Genomic DNA, 20,569 nt, shown 5'->3' with positions numbered 1-20,569 from the left:
CTTTTTGGGTAAATTGAATGTCTTCTTTGGAGAATCCAGGTATATCTTAGCCAAAACATTTCCGTTTATCTTTCCTGTATCAGTTACACATGAGGACAATATGCAGCCTGTGTGATAAAATCATTCCTTCCTGGTGCATAGAGACTTTAGTGTGGAAATGGTTTCGGTTAGCAATTTGAGCAGCCAATTAAGCCACAGACAGAAGCCATCTTTAAAAGACAAAGATCCTGGGCTTAGACAAAAGACCTTTCATGCACATTTTACCACCGCCATCTATCCAATGCTGTTCTGGCTTCACTCTGGCACATAAGTGGGCATGTAGTGTACTGCAAAAACATTCATAGTTTATAATAATTTCTGTAAATAAGTAAGCATAAATGACAGGAGCAACTCTTTCTAGTTTAATTCAATTCAAGTGTCTTGAATTATTTAATTGCATTTAAAAACAACTTCAGCTGCCCAAAGTGCTTCACATAAAAGTAAAACAAATATTGCATCTGTCACCTTTATGAACACCTTTACATGTTTGGTTCCCATGTTTCTTGGGGGCATTACATTGATTTGATTTCATTTCCTGGAGACTGATCGAAATTAGTATTTAGGGAAGGAAGTGTCTGAAATTGCTTTTTTGCTTGACAGGCAACACTGCACGTGCCATTTATTCAGGTGTTCCACTTGAAGCATATGACCACAATCACTCAGGCAGTTTCACCATTTCAAGAGCACCCCTAGCATTTCCAGGTGTAATAAGAGGTGTGCTGCAACCCAAGTACTGTTTCTCCCTAAACCGATAATTTACCTAAACATGAAGTTGGCCAGGAGCTTTAAATCGGCACAGCCTGCTGAGTCAAAGTCTATGTACAGGTATTCTGGGTCACTTGGAGTTGTTGGTGCTAAAAGAAACTATGGTAAAAGGCTAATGATGGTCAATAAAACATGGCTTTGAATAGCATACTCATAAACAATATCACTTATTATATTTCTTAATGTCTATATAAATCCTAAACGGAATATCACTACTGCCTCCTAATGGAACAGACATCAACATTTGGGCAATTTAATTATATTCTAACTCACCTGTATTTAGGACAATGTAGTCTTTCTACTTTCAACTTTCTGTTATATCCAACATTTTGAGAACCTTTTCCCATTCAAAATATAACCAGTAATATGTTGTTTTATATGTTTAATCACTACAGCAAAGGTCCTAACTTCCTCAACCATGGATAGACTATAGTAAGATTGTAAGGTCTGATGTCAGGCTGCAGCTTTCACAGTCTCAGATTAATGAGCCTCCTGTAATTTTGTGAATCTTTAGGTTATAATTAGCAACAACTGCAAACACCTCAACACTGCTGCCACCTGCTGGAAAAACAGAGACTTAAAGTGGAACTAAACTGTAGGTGCATTTAGTTTCCTGGTTTAAAACGCCTAAATCTAACTTTGTGCTGACTTCAGTGGCCTCTGCAATTCTCAGTAGTTGCTGATATCAAGAAAGACAGCCCTGATCACAGCCAGGTGTTTCTGATCACGAGCACCTGGCTGCATGGGCGGGGTTTGAAGCGCGGATGTCTGTTTGACCAATCAGACTGCTCCTTACACCGTTAAAACCACGTCAATCTGTCTTCTTCTCTCTCACACACAAGTGCTGCCAGGTTTAGCAGCCTTAATTAAAACGTAGTTGTAAAAAATATAGTTGTAAAATAATATTGAAAACTATTATTTATTATACTTTATCACGGGGCTAAAGGAACATGCTACTGCAAGCTAAAAAATGCTGCCACCTGCTGAAAATACAACAAAAGTACGGCTAGGGGCTTTGTAAATTACACCTTGAGCAAACAACCTGAAAACGGGTCTACACAACAATAATAATCTCACGTGTAGTTTATTTTAATTTTATTTATTTTTTTTTAATTATGTTCTTTCCACCTTCACTTACTGTCCGCGTGCCCTGACAAAGTCCTCGCGGTCCCACGTGGCTCGCAGCAGTTTCTCACGTTTACGGCATCTCCTGACGCACACTTGGCTCGCGCGCACTTCAGACTCAGTTAAAACAACTTTTGCGCCGTATTAAAACCTCAAAATCACAGCAAACATGGCGCAAATCTTATCATGCACTTCTTTGAGGGACTGTTGCTTAATACGTCGTATTCGCTCTATTTTTCCTATTGGGTTTAAGACCGAAACAGTCGAACTGGTTAAAATGTCTGTACCTATGGTAAGTCTGTTGCCTGTGCCAAGATAAGAGATAAGACACTGATTTAATTAAAATAGTTCAATGTTTGCTTTTATTATTTTATTCATTTGTAGTTTCTATCCCAAATGATGTTGTTGCTAGTGAATTTTGTCAGTACTATTTTCTGTGGTCACCTGGGCAGAGTAGAGCTGGCGGCTGTGTCTCTGGCCATATCAGTAAGTACAGTATCCTGGTTTTGTCATTAAGATAATAGTTGCAACATTATGAAACTGTATTCTTCCCCACAGGTTATTAATGTTACAGGTATATCAATAGGAATTGGTTTGGCTTCAGCATGTGATACTCTGATTTCACAGGTTTGTATCATCTGATCTTGTTACTCATTGAAAGAAACAGTGGTAGTGGTTTACATGGTGTGTCTGCTTTTAGACATTTGGAGGGGGAAATCATTTCAGAATTGGGGTAATTCTTCAACAGGCCATACTCATTCTTTTACTGGCGTGTTTTCCCTGCTGGGCTATTCTGATAAACACTGAGCCCATCCTGCTGGGAGTGAGGCAGGAACCCGAGATAGCCAGGTAAGATTTTTTTTTCCTGTTTTGTATTTTAGTTTGCACAGCTAGGCCTATTGCTTTGATTCTGTCCTTGGTCCTCAGGTTGGCTCAAATGTATGTGAAGATCTTCATGCCAGCCCTTCCCGTAAGTGTTTTGCTATTTTATTTTTTTACACATAAAGGATGGATTCAAGGTGCGTGTGTGTCCTTTCAGGCAGCATTTATGTTTGCCCTTCAAATAAGATATCTACAAAATCAGGTAGGCCTAATTCTATTTTTCTTGAATATTACATCATTTATTGAGGGGAAACAAGATTTTATTGGTGGGAATTGGCTGATGTTTGATGTAGTTTTTAGTGTTTAAATGGAAAAGGTGCATACAACTATTTGAAATATCATGAAATAAAATCTACTTTTAATCCAGTTTAAAATAATTTTAGGGAATCATATGGCCTCAAGTTATCACTGGTCTTGTGGCCAATATCTTTAATGCTCTCATCAATTATATCGTCATCTTTGTTCTGAACTTGGGATTGACGTGAGTATGAAATGAACCACGTGGCTGTAGCACTGATCACACTTACCTTCTTTCTATTGCCTTGTTATTACAGAGGCTCAGCAGTAGCCGGTTGTCTGTCCAACTTTGCTATGGTTGGAATTTTATGGATCTATATTATCTGCAAAGGTCTTCATAAGGCTACATGGGGAGGTGGGCTCATTCCAATAAAATAATGCATGCTTAGTTATATTTAGTATTGTGCAGCCTTAATTTGAATGTTTTCTATACACAGGCTGGTCCAGAGATTGTTTAAAGGATTGGGGTCCATACCTTCGCTTGGCCATCCCCAGTATGGTCATGCTGTGTGTTGAATGGTGGACATATGAAATTGGAGGCTTTTTAGCAGGTTTCTTTCCAGTTTATATTTTAATCATGATATAGCATTGAACAATATTAGATTAAACCAAACTCTATTATTCAGGTCTAATAAGTGAAGTGGAATTAGGAGCTCAATCAGTTGTCTATCAGCTGTCTAATATTGCATACATGGTAACTGTACAAATACAATTTTTAAAGTATTTCCAATTTAGCAGATTTAAATTTCCATATGATTTCTAGTTTCCCATGGGATTTAGTTTGGCCGGGAGCATAAGAGTTGGAAATGCATTAGGAGCGGGAAATACAGACCAAGCAAAGTTGTGCACGAAAGTGACACTGTTCTGCGCTGGTAAGGATTAAGTAAATGCATTGGTGAACATCACTGAATACTTCATAAATGTTAAATTTAGCAACTACACTTAATTTAACTCTTGTAATTTAATGAGAAGGGTGGCATATTTTTTTTTCACAGTATCAGTGTCTGTCTGCTTGGCAATACTTGTAGGATGCCTCAAAGATCACATCTCTTTTGTTTTTACTTATGATGAGTGAGTATATTAGATATTTACATTTCTTAGAAGACATACAGCTTATAAGTGTGTAGTGTAGATCTCGACCAATATGGGTTTTTTCATGGCCAATGCCAGAACAGCTTTTGATTATTTTCCCCAAATCATGTACGGTACTTCAAATTTATTATAAGCTCCCCCCATATCCTTTTTGCCACAAACCTATAGAGAAAAAAGTCCAAATATCTCTCTCTAAAAGCTCTTGACATAAACATCATTGGTTGAGCAGTCAGATCCACTGATCCGTAGGTTGGCGGTGCGATTCTAACTCACACGGATGAATGCTGTTGTTGTGTCCTTGAGCAAGACACTTAACCCACCTCGCCCTCAGTGTCTGCATACACGTGTGTGTGAATGGGTGAGTGGTTCCTTGTTGTAAAGTGCTTTGAGTGCCTTGAAGGTGGAAAAGAGCTATAGAAAAATGTGACCATTTATTGTCTGGGTGAGGCAATTTTGAACTGAATTATTACAGTGTGACACATGGACAGATTATTTAATCTGTCCATATGATGCACATTTTTCTCATCTTTCTTTTCTTGCAGACAAATTAGGAAAAGAGTTTCTGATATTATATCCTTTTATGCCCCATTTATTCTCCTAGATGCAACTTCAGTAAGTACTTGGGTCTGTTAAGAGTAACGTAAAAACTTACCAGTGTATGTGATCTGTTTTACTGCTTGCATGAATAGGCTGCTTGTGGCGGCATCATCAGAGGAGCAGGTAAACAAAAAATTGGGGCTGTGTGCTACATGTTGGGATATTATGCCATTGGGTTTCCCATTGGAGTGCCCCTGATGTTCACAGCCAAACTAGGAATAAAAGGTATTTATCATGGACTTGTTTTTATGTTCTAGGTTGTTTTGCCTTTTTGGTGCATGTTGTGGTTAGAGCGATTCATGCCGATGTCTGGATGCTGTTGTTTAGAACCGGGATATTTTGTGTGCTCAAGTAAAAGATTTAAACATAATGTGTTTTGCAGGTCTTTGGACAGGTTTGTTTGTCTGTATGTTCCTACAATGTTCATTCTTGGTCATCTACATGGTTCGAATGAACTGGGATAAGGTAACAGCCGAGGTATTAATCATACGTTGTTATATAATTCATTTTTTTTAAAGTATGTTTTATATTTGAGTGTTGTCTTGAAGGCCAAAATTCGAGCTGGAGTCAATGAAACTTCTGAAGGTATACTTTGTTTTCTTTCAATTTTATTTATGTTGTCCAGCCATATTGGGTCATGAGCCAGATAACAATGCTTAATTAGAAGGGCAGTCAGGATGAACCTTATGTGAAATAAACAATTATTGTACTGTGAACTGTTGGACCACATTAATAACAATATTCTACAACAAAAGTACAGTGCTACGTTAGGTGCATCAGTCTGTCTCTGGCCCTGACAGGAAAAGAGATGGGAACCTCTTTTATTGACTTTATTATATTTATAACATATTTTCCAGTTATGCAGTGTTATGACGCAACAGTTGAAGAGTCAGACTCCCTGGAGCTGGTCCACACTGGGCCTTCAGCAGCAGGCAGCTGTGGATCAGAGGAGCTTTCATTTACAGCTCTGATACTGCGCAGAGGCCTGGCCCTGGCAGCAATGCTCTTCATCCTGGCTGTGGGAATCACTATAAATGTATTAGTCCAAAATTTGATAAAGTGATTTACTCTAGTTATCGTGTCGATTGTAGGAGTAATTAAGGCATTAATGCTAGTAGTTATGCATCTGTTTGCATCAGAGAACAGGATTATTGGTCTGTCATCAAGGTTTTGATTCAAGGTTTTGACTGTAGGAAACATGCTAAATGTAACACTGTTATACAATCAAAAATTATGCTGCAAGTCAGATTAAATGTAATATTGAAATTATCTTGTGTTGTTTTGAACTACTAGAGTTGAAAAATTACCAGAATAATGTGTACTATTGGGCCAATATAAAGAAATGGTATATGCTTCTGGCAAAGGCACAATCAAATGGATGGTTATTCCCAGAGCAAAAAGTCCAGCAGCAGATAACACAGTGATTCCTCTTCTGACGATGAGCTGAGATGAGGACAGTTGACCAGCTGACCCTGCTCTGTGTCTATCAGCACAATCAGGTGTGTGGGCATCAGGCAGCTGTAATAGAAATACACAAGATACTAATGTGTAGATATTACATCAAATATCACATTACATTATATCTGTGTAACAAACCCACAGTTTGTGTTAGGTGTACGTCATTGTTCTTATGGGCTCGTTTTAAAGCCTACAAATAACAAACATTTTATACACAAAACATGTAATCCCCATCACAGTCATACCAAGACTTCTTAATTTACCTCTTCTGTCATTCTCTTCCAGTTCAATTTGAAAATGACAACAATAAAGAAGGTGGACTGTACAATCACGCAAATTAGCAAGCCCAACCAAAAACCTGTGAAGGGTAAACAAGGTTTGTCACCACGTCTATCTTGTGTGTAATGCTTAGATTGAATGCTTTATTCACCAAAGATCCTCATTTTTGCCACAAATATAAATGTCACACTGAGGGAGAGTCCAATGCCATAGTATCCAATGAGGTTAGCCACAGCTGGGATCATCTGTTTCCCGGTGCCCACAAAGATGCCTGTGCAGACACACTGCAAAACAGTAGTTTTCAGTTTTCTGTTCATTATATACAGGCCAAGGGACAGTTTAAGCACTTACCACCAGACCATCAAAGAACTGTAGAAAACAGTACACAGTCATCAAATGAGCTACCAAATCTATAATCTTTCTGAAAGACACAAAAGATACTGAAATATACAAGTAAAGATGTTGAATTTAATACATTGGAGGAAGAGTCTCTAAAAGACACACAGACAGCCGAGTTAACAGAAAGCATAATTCTATTGGCAAATCTGACCCTCTGGTTCTGTATTCAACTAAAACTATATCTCCAAAATGTGATCAATTTAACTTACTTGTCGGAGGTAAAGATGTAGCCAATTACATTTTTAGCAGAACCAAGTGCAACACCCTCAATCAAGGCAATGCTTGCTGTAATGAAAATAAAATAAGTATATTAAGCAATCACCAAAATGTCTAAAATCCTCAGACCAACCTGCAAGTGTGAGAGAGATTTTACAAGCAAGAATCGCTCTAGAAGTGTCTCCTGCTCCGAGAGCGTTTCCCACTCGAGCACAGGCTGCAGCTTGAACACCCAGAGGGAACTGGAAAATTTTATTTGAGAAATATTACTATTAATTGTTAATCAGAAATCATTTTAATTAAATAATGCCATACCATGTATGTTATTAATGCCACCATCATAACTGCATGTTGAGCAGCCAGTTCATCCTCACTCAACATTCCTGAACATTCCATTGTGAGCATTTATTTTATTTATTTACTAAAAATGCATGAATTGGGAAGTACCTGCAAGGAATCCTCCTATTTCATAAACCCACCACTCAAAACATTTCATCATTGTGGTGGGAATGGCTAGTTTCATGTAGGAGCCCCACTCATGCAGTGATTCCACAGACCAGCCTGTAGGGGGAGCCAGACAGTAAGGGAAAACCTTATCAAAGAGATTTCTGATCATAACTGACACTTACCATCCCATGTTGCTGCATAGAGCTTTTTCCATCGAATATATGCAAATAGGAAAACGCATATGTAAATCTGAGACAGAGTGTTGGACACCGCAGACCCACTGCAGACACATGGTGACAAGTATATTTAACAGCAATAAGTGAATAAGGGCTATCTTAACTTTCCTGAATTCTCACCTCACCCCCAGATTCAGCCAGTACAGAAGAATATAGTTAGTTCCAACATTGGCGATATTTGCCATCAGCCCACTATATACTTGAGGCAGTGTTATACCCTGCATACAACACATACACTAACTACTAGAACTTACAAGTATTTTTTTTTTTTCAAATTAAACTTCAGTTTATCAGACTTTAATAGAGGAACCCATTACAAATTACTTGTTCTGAGATTCTGCACCTGGTTCTGCAGGTAGGACACTTGAAGGTGATGAAGAAACATTGCCTGATGAGCAAAGATCCACATGCATTTTCTATTGCATATCTATTCAGTATTTATTTATTTTTTATTTTTTTAAATAAATCAATTTGGATACAATACTTACAGGTACAGCTGGAAGGTAGTGTGTTATATACAGCTGTGCTATTCTGCAACAAGAAACAGCACTTATGATTTTTCTGACACCCACTATCACAGAGGTTTCCCATTACACTGCGTTGTATTGTATTTTATGTGGAATATTTAGTGACCAAGATGCAGTTGTTTCTTCTAAGAGGTCTTGTTACCTGGCAACCTTGGGGTCCTGTCCCAGACAGAGCAGGATGGCCTGTGCGTTGATGAGCAGGGCCCAGCAGGGCAGACAGAAGAGCAGCAGGATGAGGACGCCCCTCTGCAGGATCACTCCAACATGCAACAGGTTCTTACCCCCAAAAGTCTTGGGAATCACAAATATATCAGGAAACAATCAATCATGTATGTTGTACTGTAATATATTTCCAAACCTGAGACACCAGTGTATCACAGGCCATTGCTAGACCAAATCCTGTTGCTGCTGTAGTAACATTGATTGTCTAGAAGAAAAAAGAAAACAATCTAAATATTAGTAGCACTTTAAATGTAATTGTTATATGAAATACAGGACAATTAGTTTTTATAATAGCAATATTTAAGAGATCAGACTTTTTTTTTTATAGGCAAAGTACAATACATTACTATATGTACTTACCGCAGAAGCCAGGCCATATCCAGCCATTACCTCATTTCCCAGATGCCCACAGAACATGGTCACCACAAACGGCAGAAGATAGTTGAAGATTCGTGAGAACAGCTACAATAATATGTCATTAATAAGTTCAGTTCAGCTCACTGAAAATGTTTTTGCTACAGGCAGCATCCTTACCAGTGGCCCCGACATTGTAATGATATGGGACAGCTCCTCTCTATAGGTCACTGCAATCCTATGGCACAAAGACTGCTCCATGTTTGCTGAAAAAGATGCCACCAATGGTCTGCAGGAAAGTCTGTTTTCTAATGTCGGTTTAAGCACTTGTTGAAGACTGATGGGATAGTTGTGGTAATATGATGTAGTCACAGCTGCTTTGGAAAGCAGCCAAAACAACAAATAGTGTGAGAGAACAGTACAATCAGAGCAGGCTTTTTGGGTCCATGTTTTGATGTCAGTTTTTTCTTCGAAAGAAAAATAGAACAGTCTAGAAAACTTATCCTCACACTCAAGTCACACAGACAGTTTCCAATCAATCAAACTTTATTTCTAAAGCACCTTCCAACGACCAAAGCTGATCAAAGTGCTGTACAACATTAAAAATAAGATAAAAAACAAACATCATACAAATAGGTCAACAAAGCACATTATACTTTTTAATGTTTTCAACATTATTCTATTATTTATTAACATAAAAATCCCAGATTAGAAAAAAAACTAAGTACACATAAAAAAAATATAAAAAAAATTAAGTAATTTATCATATGGAGTAATTTATCACGAGTGAGCGAAGGATGGAGCGTGAGATTGACAGGCAGATCGGTGCAGCGTCTGCAGTGATGCGGTCGCTGTATCGGTCCGTTGTGGTAAAGAAGGAGCTGAGCCCAAAGGCAAAGCTCTCGATTTACCGGTCAGTCTACGTTCCTACCCTCACCTATGGTCATGAGCTCTGGGTAATGACCAAAAGGACAAGGTCGCGGATACAAGCGGCTGAAATGGGTTTCCTCCGCAGAGTGGCCGGGCACACCCTTAGGATAGGATAGGGTGAGGAGCTCGGTCACATGGGAGGAGCTCGGAGTAGAGCCACTGCTCCTACACGTCGAGAGGAACCAGTTGAGGTGGCTCGGGCATCTGCTCAGGATGCCTCCTGGACGCCTCTCTATGGAGGTGTTCTGGGCATGTCCCACCGGGAGGAGGCCCCGGGGAAGACCCAGGACACGCTGGAGGGTCTATGTCTCTCGGCTGGCCTGGGAACGCCTTGGGGTCCCACCGGAGGAGCTGGAGGACGTGTCCAGGGTGAGGGAAGTCTGGGAGTCCCTGCTTAGACTGCTCCCCCCGCGACCCGGCCCCGGATAAGCGGAAGAAAATGGATGGATGGATGGATGGAATTTATCATAATATGCAAATACTTGACAAATACATAATTATATAATTATGGATATTATTGCGGTGCATTAACATATCAAATGAAGATCTTTGTAATATTGTATTGAGAGGAGGAATGCTCATGTTTCTTTTTGCAGCACATGGGAAAGTGAAAGCATTTGACATTTAATTCAATCATATTCAAAATCACAGCATATAGGCCTAGTTCATTGTTGAATTGGGAACAACATAGTGGAGGGGTCAGTTGTGTTGACCCAGTTCAAAGTGGAGTTAATCAGTGAGGACTGTGATTCAGGGAGAGGTACCAGGAAGCGCACGGACACGCCTATAGCCAGAATTGCCACAGCCCCCAGTACCACGAGGCCACGTCTGAGCAGCAGCTGACAGGGGGACAGAACACCTCCTCCCTGATGCTCATTTGGCTTCACTGCCTCGTCACCTCCTAGGTATGTTGCTTTATAGCCGTCCACTGTCTGGGAGAGAAAATAATAAAAATTATTACTGCAACACAAAACCACATGATAACATTACTTGAACACGCATTTGAGATATCTGAGCTTGATTTTCAAACTATTATTATTAGTAAGAAAGGTATGACATATTCATGTCCTTTAAGACTTCAAAATAAACTAATAATATAAAACATGCTACTTACAATATGCTACTTACATTTCCAGTTTCAGATGTGTGAACAGAAGTGTCATTACCCGTAGTTTCTAATAGAATTTTTTCATTTACTGATGCCAGGTTAGTTGTTTTGCGTGCCCGTTTCACAGCCTGTAACATGACCAGAACAATTGCAACTGTAAAGCCCAATGTGGCAAAGGCTAAAGTCATAACTTAATTAGGTTAATATTTTAGACAAAAGTTTACCTCATCTGTCATTGTCTTCCAGTTCAGCTTAAAGATGATGACGATGACAAAGAAGGTGGATTGCAAACATACACAAATTAACAGTCCCAGCCAAAACCCTATGTAGAAAAAGATACTACACTGATACTTTTCTGCCAATGTTACTGAAGAAGTTATTTTATCTACTAAATAAAAATGGAGCTTGCAAGATGTTTCTGTTACCATAGCTGCCCTGTGACAAAATGATCTATGATCCACCATATATTTGCATTCATTTATACAACTTTATCCTCCCAAGATAACACCCATTTAGTTAAGTGAATCAACACATACAAGGCTGTGGCAGAAAGCTGGATTACCCAGAAAGAACATATTGCTGGGTTTCAGATGATGTTCTGGAGGGAATGTTTTTGCAAAAGATAGCAGAGCATTGTGCAGACATGGAGAAGGTCAGGTACTGGGTCTAGGACTTGGAATTAGTGTCCCTCATGATGGCTCATAATATGATAATATCACAACTTTGCAATACATTTAGAAAATTAATATATTGCACATGATATTATGTGATACATCACAAATGCATTTTAAAAACAGTATTTCTTTGTTAATTCTCTTCCTGCTCAAATATTAATATGAAATACACTCCAGTGTATGTTAAATGTATTGCATTAGTTTCCTTTCTCTAAACAAGCAACAAAATTAGTGCTGTCAAAAACTCTATTTCATAAAATATACCAAGAATTACCCATGACGATATATCAATTCTGTTATTCAATATCACCATATATCACTATTTTAGCCCACTCCTGATGGGACAATTATCACATTCTAGAGTCTGAAATTCAGCGACAGTTCTTCAATGAGAGTCTTTCATAACAAGTAAATGAGACAAATATACGTTACCTAATGTTTGTAGTTTTGCTACAAACGTGAGTACTAGTCCCACTGAGAGTCCAATGCCATAGTATCCAATGATATTTGCCACAGCTGCGACTTTCTGTCTTCCTGTACCAACAAAGATGCCACTTGACACACACTGTGGACAGCAAATAATCAATAAAGAGATCACCAGATCATCACACAATGTAAGAAGTGCATCTAAACAAACTTACCACAATGGCATCAAACAACTGTAGGAAACAGTAAGCACTCATCAAGTGCGAGATCAGGCTCACTATTTCTCTGAAGGGTTTGTACAGATGAATAAACATGATGTACACAATGTAATATTAACATGTAAACCGTATTTATTGATACTTACTCATCATTGGTAAAAATGTATCCAATCACATGTTTAATACAGCCCAGCACAGTACCTTGGACTATGGCAAAGCCAACTGCAAAAGGGGAGGAGGAAATGAGTAGCAGGTTGCTTGATAGCTAGTGTGAAAAATAATCAGACCTGACCTGCGAGTCCATAGGAGACTTTCACAGTGATTCTGGCTCTAGAAGTGTTCCCTGCTCCAAGTGCATTGCCCACTCGAGCACAGGTGGCTGCTTGGATTCCCACAGGAAACTGGAAAGACTCGTGTAAAGTTATATTCATGTTGCAGACTCAGTTAAGTTCAGTAAAAATAAAATTTACCATGTATGTGATAAATGCTATCATGATGACTCCATGTTGGGCAGCCAGGTCGTTTTCACTCAACATTCCTAAATGAAAGGTGGAATATGAAAATAATACAAATAATACAAATGGCCCATATTATTGCATGTCTGGTACCTGCAAAGAACCCTCCGAACTCATAAACCCACCACTCGGCACACTTCATCACTGTACTTGCAATGGCCAGTTTCATGTAAGAGCCCCACTCCTGCAGTGATTCCATAGACCAACCTGTAGAGGGAGCAACAAGATTATTTGTGTTAAATAAATCAAAGTATGGTCAGGTGTGAAGCAAATTCTTCAAAGATCTCACCTCCCCACGTCTTAGCGTGCAGTTTCTTCCACCAAATATAAATAAAGAGGAACCCACAGGAATAGAAATGAGACATGGTGTTGGCTGCTGCAGAACCACTGTGGGCAGAGAGGTCTAAATATTAGGTCACCTCTCTAACAGTATATTTCATTGTTATCGCACCTGATGCCTAGTTCCAGCCAGAACACAAGAATATAGTTAGTCACTGCGTTGACTATGTTTGCAGCAACAGCAGTGAACAACTGAGGCAGGATGATAATCTGCAAACAAGTTGAAGTATTAAGAGTTATTAATATTAACATGAGAAATGACAGATGGTGATATGTAAATAAACATGCAAAGCTTCAGCTAAGTAAAAATGTTATCAACCAGTCATTTACTTATTTGTTGATTAAAGATTTTTTGGGAAGAATGGTGCACCTGGTTCTGTAAATAGGAGACCTGCAGTTGCTGGAGAAACATGGCCTAAAAACATAAATAGACAGAGTTCAGCTAAAGCCTGGTGTTGGGCTCATGCAGCAGTCAGCACTTACTGGCACTGCTGGAATAAAGGCTGTCATATACATCTGGGCTATTCTGAAACCACAGATATGTACAGAAATACTGTACATTAAGTACACATGGCGATTGCACTAATGTTGTTGTCAGGGTGTGTGCTACCTGGCAACTTCGGGGTCCTGTCCCAGACAGAGCAGGACGGCCTGTGCGTTGATGAGCAGGGCCCAGCAGGGCAGACAGAAGAGCAGCAGGATGAGGATGCTCCTCTGCAGAATCACTCCAACACGCAACAGGTTCTTACCCCCAAAAGTCTAGCCCAGAGACAAACAAGGGCTTTAGTATGAGAAAGGCACTCAACTTGTATTGTGTGCTATATGTAATATATTTGGCAGACCTGAGACACCAGAGTATCACAGGCCACTGCAAGTCCAAACCCTGTTGAAGTTGTTGTTATATTGATGGTCTAAAAACATGATATTATAAATCAATTAATATTATTTATATATGTATGTATATATATATATATATATATATATATATATATATATATATATATATATATATATATATATATATATATATATATATATATATATATATATATATATATATATATATAATTTATGTACAATATAGCTTACAGTTTATGTAAACGTGACCTGTAATTACTTACAGCACAAGCGAGACCATAGCCAGCCATGACATTATTTCCCAAACGTCCACAGAACATGGTATTCACAAAGGAGGGCAGGTAACCAAGAATTCGAGTAATCAACTAGAATGACAAAATTCCTTTTTATTTGACCAAGGAAGGTACCATGACTTTATGGTCTTCTACTTCATAAATGATGCAGGTTGTATGCTGTGGTGGTGTTGTCTGAGCTCTGTACTATTGTATGTCCAGTGTAAATAATGCTATGCTTCTTACCACTGGCACAGTCATCTTGAGGATATGGTAAAGCTCGTCTCTGTAGGCCATTGGAACTCTGCGGCGCAGCCATGGGCAGCAGAAGAGACGGTCACTGCTGGACGTCTCCATGTCTGCACAATGCTCTGCCCCAGCACTTGTGAATTTTAGAGAAAAATGAGGATGAGTAAGCCATTTCAGAGGTAAAACATAACTTATTAACCTATGTGGTTCTCAGAATCCAGACAGACATTTTGAATGAAGTTTGAAATATTTCTGCAAAAAAAACATGAACCAATTTTTATATTACTTACATACAGACAGTTTTTGGTTTATTCATGTTTAATTATTTGGTGTAAAATGTATTGGTGATGTTGATGATGTTGATGATGGATTAAAGTATGTTATTTTGTGGCCTTAGGACAATCGAGGCAAGAGAGCAGGCTGAATATTAAGTGTGTTAACCTCACAGTGGCGATGTGTTATCAAAATGTTTCATATATAATGTTCACTGAAATGCTGCTGCGTGCAACATTTACCATCTAGTTTTGTACCGTAGATGTATTTCACTGAGTAAATGGTTATGTGGTAATGGCAGGTTGTATGAGCAGCTTACTGAGTATCCACAGCCGCTTGTGAATATGAAGACAGACAGGTGAAGGCTGAATTATGCTTATTGTATTTGATAAATGCACACTTAATCAATTGTTGGCAAATACACATTTTCCAAACACATTTGTCCATACCTATGTGCAATACTTAAGTCACTTTACGAAGATGTTGTATTAGAGTCTATTTTTAGTTTATTTTTAAGTATATTTTTTAAATTATTTTAAACTATTTATCTATTATCTTGTTTTGTTGCATGTACCATTTTCCTTCTGTTCTTTAACTGTGCGGTGCAATATTGGAATTTCCCCACTATGGGACTAATAAAGGCATATTTTATCTTATTTTCACTAGTCACGTAACACACGAGCATATGATCTACGATCTACGGTCTTTTTTACCCGTCTGTGCTCCAGTCTCAAAACATGCTCAGCTGTTCCTGCTGTAAATGTAAAGCAGAGCTGCTCATCTGCTGGTGGGAGATAGCGCCTATCAGGCACTTCATGTTGCTCGGCTGGAAACATATTTTCCATATACTACATGCTTATTTTTTATGTCTTCCAGGGGCAGTTTCTGCGATTTTCTGTGGATTCCTAAGGATATTTTCCAAGGAAAAAATATTCATATATTAGACCCAACAAAAATCATGATAGTGGTAAGCTACTATACAAGCCCATCAGGTCACCACCAATCTTCTATGCAGTACACACACAGCACAATCGTGCAATGCAAGTTGGGTGCAGTGTCTGACCTAAGGCCACAATGACTTTTAGCTTGCACCAGAGCCACTGTTGCCCACTGTGGTGCCTGATATTCCCAGTGGTCTTTCATGCAAATACTAACCAGGCCCAACCTTGCTGAAATCAGACTAGATTGGGTTTGGGCGAGGTATGGACATCTTGAAGGGAATTTACTATGACAGATCAGAGCCTTTGGGGTTTACACTTTGCACCAACCAGAACTGAGAGATACCATCATGTGAGCAGAGCTACTCATTTGTATTTGTCACTTATTATTTTCTTGAACACGCAGCAGCTTGGTGTCACATCCTGTGCTACAAACCTCATCCTGCCATTACTGCCTCCTTGATTCACATGTTCATACTGAACGATACTATAGTATCATTACTGTTATTATAGTAATAGCATTGTGCTGTGCTTTGCTAGCCTTAAGAAAAAACCCTGGTGGTGTATTTTGTATTCTTAAGTTGAATGAGTGTGCTGACACTGAGAATAATTACTGATTCATATGATGGATTTGTATGCAAGTAATTTAATTAAATAGAACATCAGCTTTGTTTAAACCACTTTGTTGGCTGAGCAATAGTTCAACTTGCTCTGATAAAAATCATCTGTTCAAAATTCACATTGCTTGCATTTGGCAAAGTTAAATATTGACATTTTTGGTAAATTGTTGCACTGAAAAATGTTTGGCTGCACAGTGGAGACTTTGCTGTTACATGTCATGACCCAAGCTGCTCTGATGTGTTCCTGGGGCAGCCTGTTCACCTTCTGCAAGTGGCTGGGATTTGGCTAAATTGCTTTAATCTAAGTTTAAGGATTGTATTACCTTTTGTACCTTTTGAGAAAACAAGAGTGTTGTTTTTCTTTTTAATGATGAAATGTCTATCTATGTCAAGCCAATAAATCATAATTATGCTCCATTTGGTCCCATTGGTCCAGTGTTAGGTAGAAAACCACTAATAGTTATAACACATTACATAAAACTACATTACTCTTTCAATGATGCCACTACTGTTGCCACAACTGCCTTGGGGTAGACTGACAAAAGAAAGGCTGCCTCGCTGCGCCACTGGTTCCTCTGATCGCCACAAATCATGCATGCAGGCCAGGTGGTAGCTGTTGTTTTTTCCTGATTACTACTCATTTTTTCTGCAGATTTCAATGTGAATCACCAAGTAATCAAGCATTCCTCATTGGCATGCTGGCATTTGGAAATCACCTGCCAGATCACATGAGAAATGGCACCCAAGTCGGTGTTCGGGAATAATAATGAGGGAATGCATTGATTAGCAAATGGAAAAGTGTTAAGCTGCTCCTAAAGAAACTGTTTTAGATTGATTTAGTAAATTTCACACAAAATCAGGAAGAAGAAATGAGGCATAATCACATTTAAAGTGTTTAGTTGTTTTTAACTATGGTACGGGAAATGTACCAGGGTAACTATTGATCATAACCAAGTAAACTCCATTGTTTACCTGTATTACATTCACTTTATAATACATATTGAAATCATTGTTTTAAAACCTTAAACCACTCAATCATGAGCATTAGAGTAATGAGTATGCGGTGAATACAGATGAGTGTTACATGGGTCACAGAGTAAGGTCACACATGGAGAAAGTGCAGCTCGTCTGTTTATTTTTTCAGTCATCAGACATTTCAAGTAACACAATATGTACACACAGATTAACTGTACAAAACACAAATCAAAAAAGATGTTAGTCTCACATCAGTGCCTTGTACAGGAAGCATTCAAAAACACCATATAAATATTCAATAAAGGAGTTAATAAATGGCAGAAAAGTCAACATCCAATAGTTAATCAAATGTATAGTAAATCTTGCTGACTTTATCTAATTGTACATTGCATTTATGCAAACCAGAATAAATTAAAAATATATATTTTCTAACCGCAATTTACTTTACTTCAGATAACGGGCTATATGCCCACTTTAGAAGAGTAATGTTGTTAATAATTAGAATAGATACAAATATTATAATTTATGTTGCTGCATAACATGAAAAATAATGCCATGCATAACACAATTGCAGGTAGAACATTAGATCAGTGTTTGCCATTGAGTAACTTCAGTACACAAATTCCTGACATTCGTCAAAGCCAGCTGTTTTGTGTGAGGTTGAAATTATGAATGGGAAGAGGACTGTTCAAGTAATTAGTGCCCACTAACCATAACACTATTGTATTTACTAAACAATTATCATGTAAGTCTAATTGGTGCTTTACAATTACAGAGGCAGCACTACAGGGAGCATACTCACAGTAATCAAATATCTAATTACTGAACACACAAGGTGCATAGAAAAGCAGTGCATGTCTTACTCCTTGATACATATGTTTACAAACCCTCTGTAACCTTAAGTGACTTCCTTCCACATAAAAATAATTTACATTCAAGCAATAAAGCACTGGTCTTCTATTGTAAGTTTTTCTATAGTTCGATATTTACAATAATACATTAATAAATAAACAAATAAAAATAAATACAATTTACCACATTCAGTCATCTCTCATATGCTAACACATTCAAACACACTTACTCATAAATAAACTGTAAACTTAAAACTTTGGTCATAAACACATCAGCAAAAATATACATAAGGCATAATCTACCAGGTTAAATGGGATAAAGAAGAATAATGACATTACTCAAAATATTCCTATTTACAATATTTCATCATAGAAAAATAAGTCTGGACAGAGAGCCACAGAAACACTTAATTCAAGTGCACAAAACAGGTTTGTAATTTTATACTCCATAAGATTCAGTGCAGCTTTAAGAAATAGATGCCACAACATCCTGATATCGTCACTTAACATTTTATTATACACTATTCTAAAAGCCACACAACACACATACTGACACACATGGCAACAATGTCACCTTTTTACATTTAGTGTACACATATATACACCTGTAAACTTCTCTTACTATCCTCTCTGAACATAAAACAACTGCTTGACTTGATCAGTTTTTGTTCATCCAAATACAGTTACAATAAAATCCACACATGTCATTGGTTTTGGAGCATGAGTCTCAGTCAGAGTAAATCATCCTTCCATAGAGCAAATATGACCTCGGGCAGATCCATGTTCAACCAGCAGCATACTGGACTGAGTCAGGAGCCATGTTCTGCCTGACTGCTCAGAAGAGGAGGGAGGAGAGGGGGAGGGGCAGAGCAGGGGACAGGCGAATACAGAGGTGTCACAGAGCCCACATGTGGACAGCTTCAAGCTACAGTCCCAGTGTTTCCACCGTCCTCCATTGTGTCTGTTTGTATTTGGCCATGCGTGACTCAACATGTCTGTCACTGCTGGTCCACAGGTTCAGACAGCGTTGCATTTCAAACCACAAGTATCCAGTTCAATAAATGTACATCATTAAGTAAATATAGTGGTATACATTCTTATATTTTTGTACAACAGAAATAATGAGAGCTGTTTGTGGCAGTAATGCTAAACCAGGAGACAAAAAGAGAAACGTGAATTTGTCTTTGTGCCTTCAGCTATGTTCTATATCTCAAAGGGGAATGGTATGTTGTCCTACTTTCAACTTGTTCAATTATTTACATAGACGAGGTTCAAGGGTCAAGGATTGTTAAAAATCCCAAAAGAGCCATGTTTTCAAGCAGCTGAAACACTTTGATACACTCACAAATAATTACTTGAGTAGTTCAAAAGGCACAGTGCTGATTTTCTGTACAGGTACAGCTAATCTAAAACAGACAGGGCTGATCAGACTGTTTTAAATGTCTGACTTTAAACTTAACAGCCAGAGGGGAAAAGCACCTTACATGTCACTATTTACTGTACTATAAAGGACACTCATCTTAAACAATTCAATTAGCCTTTAAGCTGCAGCTGTTGTTGCATAGTGCTTAGGAAGAAAAAAAAATTGAATTTTTTTTAAGGAATGTAAAAACATTGTTATAATGTTTCTGAAACATTATAATATTTAAAACAAATAATCAATGTCTGAATTAAAATCTCCTATATTTACGTAAACTCCACACTGATGCTCACTATCTCACCTTGTCCCAGGATTTATCCTCTTAGCTGCGCAGCAGTGTAGCCTCTGCTATTTGCCCCTTTCTATCGTGCTTATGGAGTGGTGTCCCCCCGGTGCATAGAAGCCCGTCCCCAGGCCCCCTGCCCCCCTGCTCCTCCTGGACCTGCTCCTCCCGCTCCTCCATGGTCCTTGTCTGATTCGGGCTGGCTCTGAGCCCTCTCTGGTTTGGGGTTGGCTGCACAGGGAGGGTCTGGCTGCTGCACTGACATGGTCCTACGCAGATGGGTCCGCTTACACAGAAAGTCCGGTTTAGCAGAGAGTCCAAAAGAGCCTTTCCTCAGAACCATGCGAACCGAAGGGGATTTCTTGGGCCTGGCTCGGTGCCCAAATTGAAGGGTAGAGAGATGCGCAGCATAACCTTCACTCAGGAACTGGACACATGACAAGGATGTTAAATTATCAAAGACAGCACCTTCAAAAAACAAACAAACTCTGATCTTGGTATACCTGGCACTGGTTTTGGTATTTCTTTGACGGTCGTCCAACAATGTAAATTTGTGTGGGACTGAGGCCAAGCATGTTGTAAACGGATATGTCTTTCATGGATCCATAAGCAGAGTTTATCTTAATGTGACACTGTGAAGAAAAAATGTTTCAGCAGTTTTAGAGTTTTTATAAAAGCAATAAAA

The 20,569-nt window shown here is 38.6% G+C and overlaps 3 protein-coding genes across 4 annotated transcripts in view; 1 reads left to right on the top strand and 2 right to left on the bottom strand.

Annotated features, from left to right (window-relative positions):
• Positions 1-2,080: 2,080 nt before the first annotated feature.
• slc47a3 (solute carrier family 47 member 3) lies at positions 2,081-6,065 on the top strand. Of its 2 annotated transcripts, none has more exons than XM_033977543.2 (17): positions 2,081-2,221; positions 2,314-2,415; positions 2,488-2,556; positions 2,630-2,778; positions 2,857-2,899; positions 2,969-3,013; positions 3,195-3,292; positions 3,366-3,463; positions 3,546-3,659; positions 3,735-3,802; positions 3,872-3,980; positions 4,104-4,179; positions 4,743-4,812; positions 4,890-5,022; positions 5,180-5,274; positions 5,346-5,382; positions 5,655-6,065. In XM_033977543.2, exons 1-17 carry the CDS (start codon positions 2,099-2,101, stop codon positions 5,858-5,860), a joined length of 1,635 nt encoding a protein of 544 aa, XP_033833434.1. In that variant the 5' UTR covers positions 2,081-2,098; the 3' UTR covers positions 5,861-6,065. The 2 variants fall into 2 exon arrangements, with proteins under 2 accessions (XP_033833434.1, XP_055082208.1); XM_055226233.1 differs by having other exon boundaries at positions 2,857-2,903; positions 2,973-3,013; positions 5,655-5,956.
• Positions 6,064-14,632, bottom strand: slc47a4 (solute carrier family 47 member 4). Its single transcript, XM_055226185.1, is given in 35 exon segments — positions 6,064-6,315; positions 6,398-6,445; positions 6,519-6,613; positions 6,686-6,882; positions 6,884-6,955; positions 7,143-7,218; positions 7,283-7,391; positions 7,465-7,532; positions 7,597-7,710; positions 7,779-7,876; positions 7,953-8,050; positions 8,176-8,220; positions 8,321-8,363; positions 8,502-8,650; positions 8,718-8,786; positions 8,942-9,043; positions 9,116-9,201; positions 9,497-9,524; positions 10,630-10,797; positions 10,994-11,101; positions 11,198-11,295; positions 12,080-12,279; positions 12,281-12,358; positions 12,438-12,513; positions 12,584-12,692; positions 12,762-12,829; positions 12,900-13,013; positions 13,096-13,193; positions 13,258-13,355; positions 13,516-13,560; positions 13,629-13,671; positions 13,756-13,904; positions 13,988-14,056; positions 14,267-14,368; positions 14,522-14,632. Coding segments are annotated over 35 exon segments (3,483 nt in total).
• A 5,340-nt stretch (positions 14,633-19,972) lies between these two features.
• pitpnm3 (PITPNM family member 3) overlaps positions 19,973-20,569 on the bottom strand; it is a 61,894-nt gene continuing 61,297 nt past the window's right edge. The window contains exons 18-19 of the mRNA XM_055226124.1: positions 20,388-20,516; positions 19,973-20,311 (exon numbers count right to left, since the gene is read on the bottom strand). Coding sequence (XP_055082099.1) covers positions 19,973-20,311; positions 20,388-20,516 — 468 coding nt within the window. The remainder of the gene's footprint in view (positions 20,312-20,387; positions 20,517-20,569) is intronic.

Source organism: Periophthalmus magnuspinnatus, chromosome 13, assembly GCF_009829125.3.
Source record: "Periophthalmus magnuspinnatus isolate fPerMag1 chromosome 13, fPerMag1.2.pri, whole genome shotgun sequence".
Taxonomy (NCBI): Eukaryota; Metazoa; Chordata; class Actinopteri; order Gobiiformes; family Gobiidae; genus Periophthalmus; species Periophthalmus magnuspinnatus.
The sequence above is the reverse complement of the archived record's forward strand: the minus strand, read 5'-3'. Positions and strand labels throughout refer to the sequence as shown.

Coding starts and splice junctions, on each gene's coding strand:
- slc47a3 (XM_033977543.2), top strand. CDS start 2,099: ATGGCGCAAATCTTATCATGCACTTCTTTGAGGGACTGTTGCTTAATA. Junction 5,275..5,345: donor GGGATAAGGTAACAGCCGAG/GTATTAATCATA, acceptor GTTGTCTTGAAG/GCCAAAATTCGAGCTGGAGT. Junction 5,383..5,654: donor AGTCAATGAAACTTCTGAAG/GTATACTTTGTT, acceptor CATATTTTCCAG/TTATGCAGTGTTATGACGCA.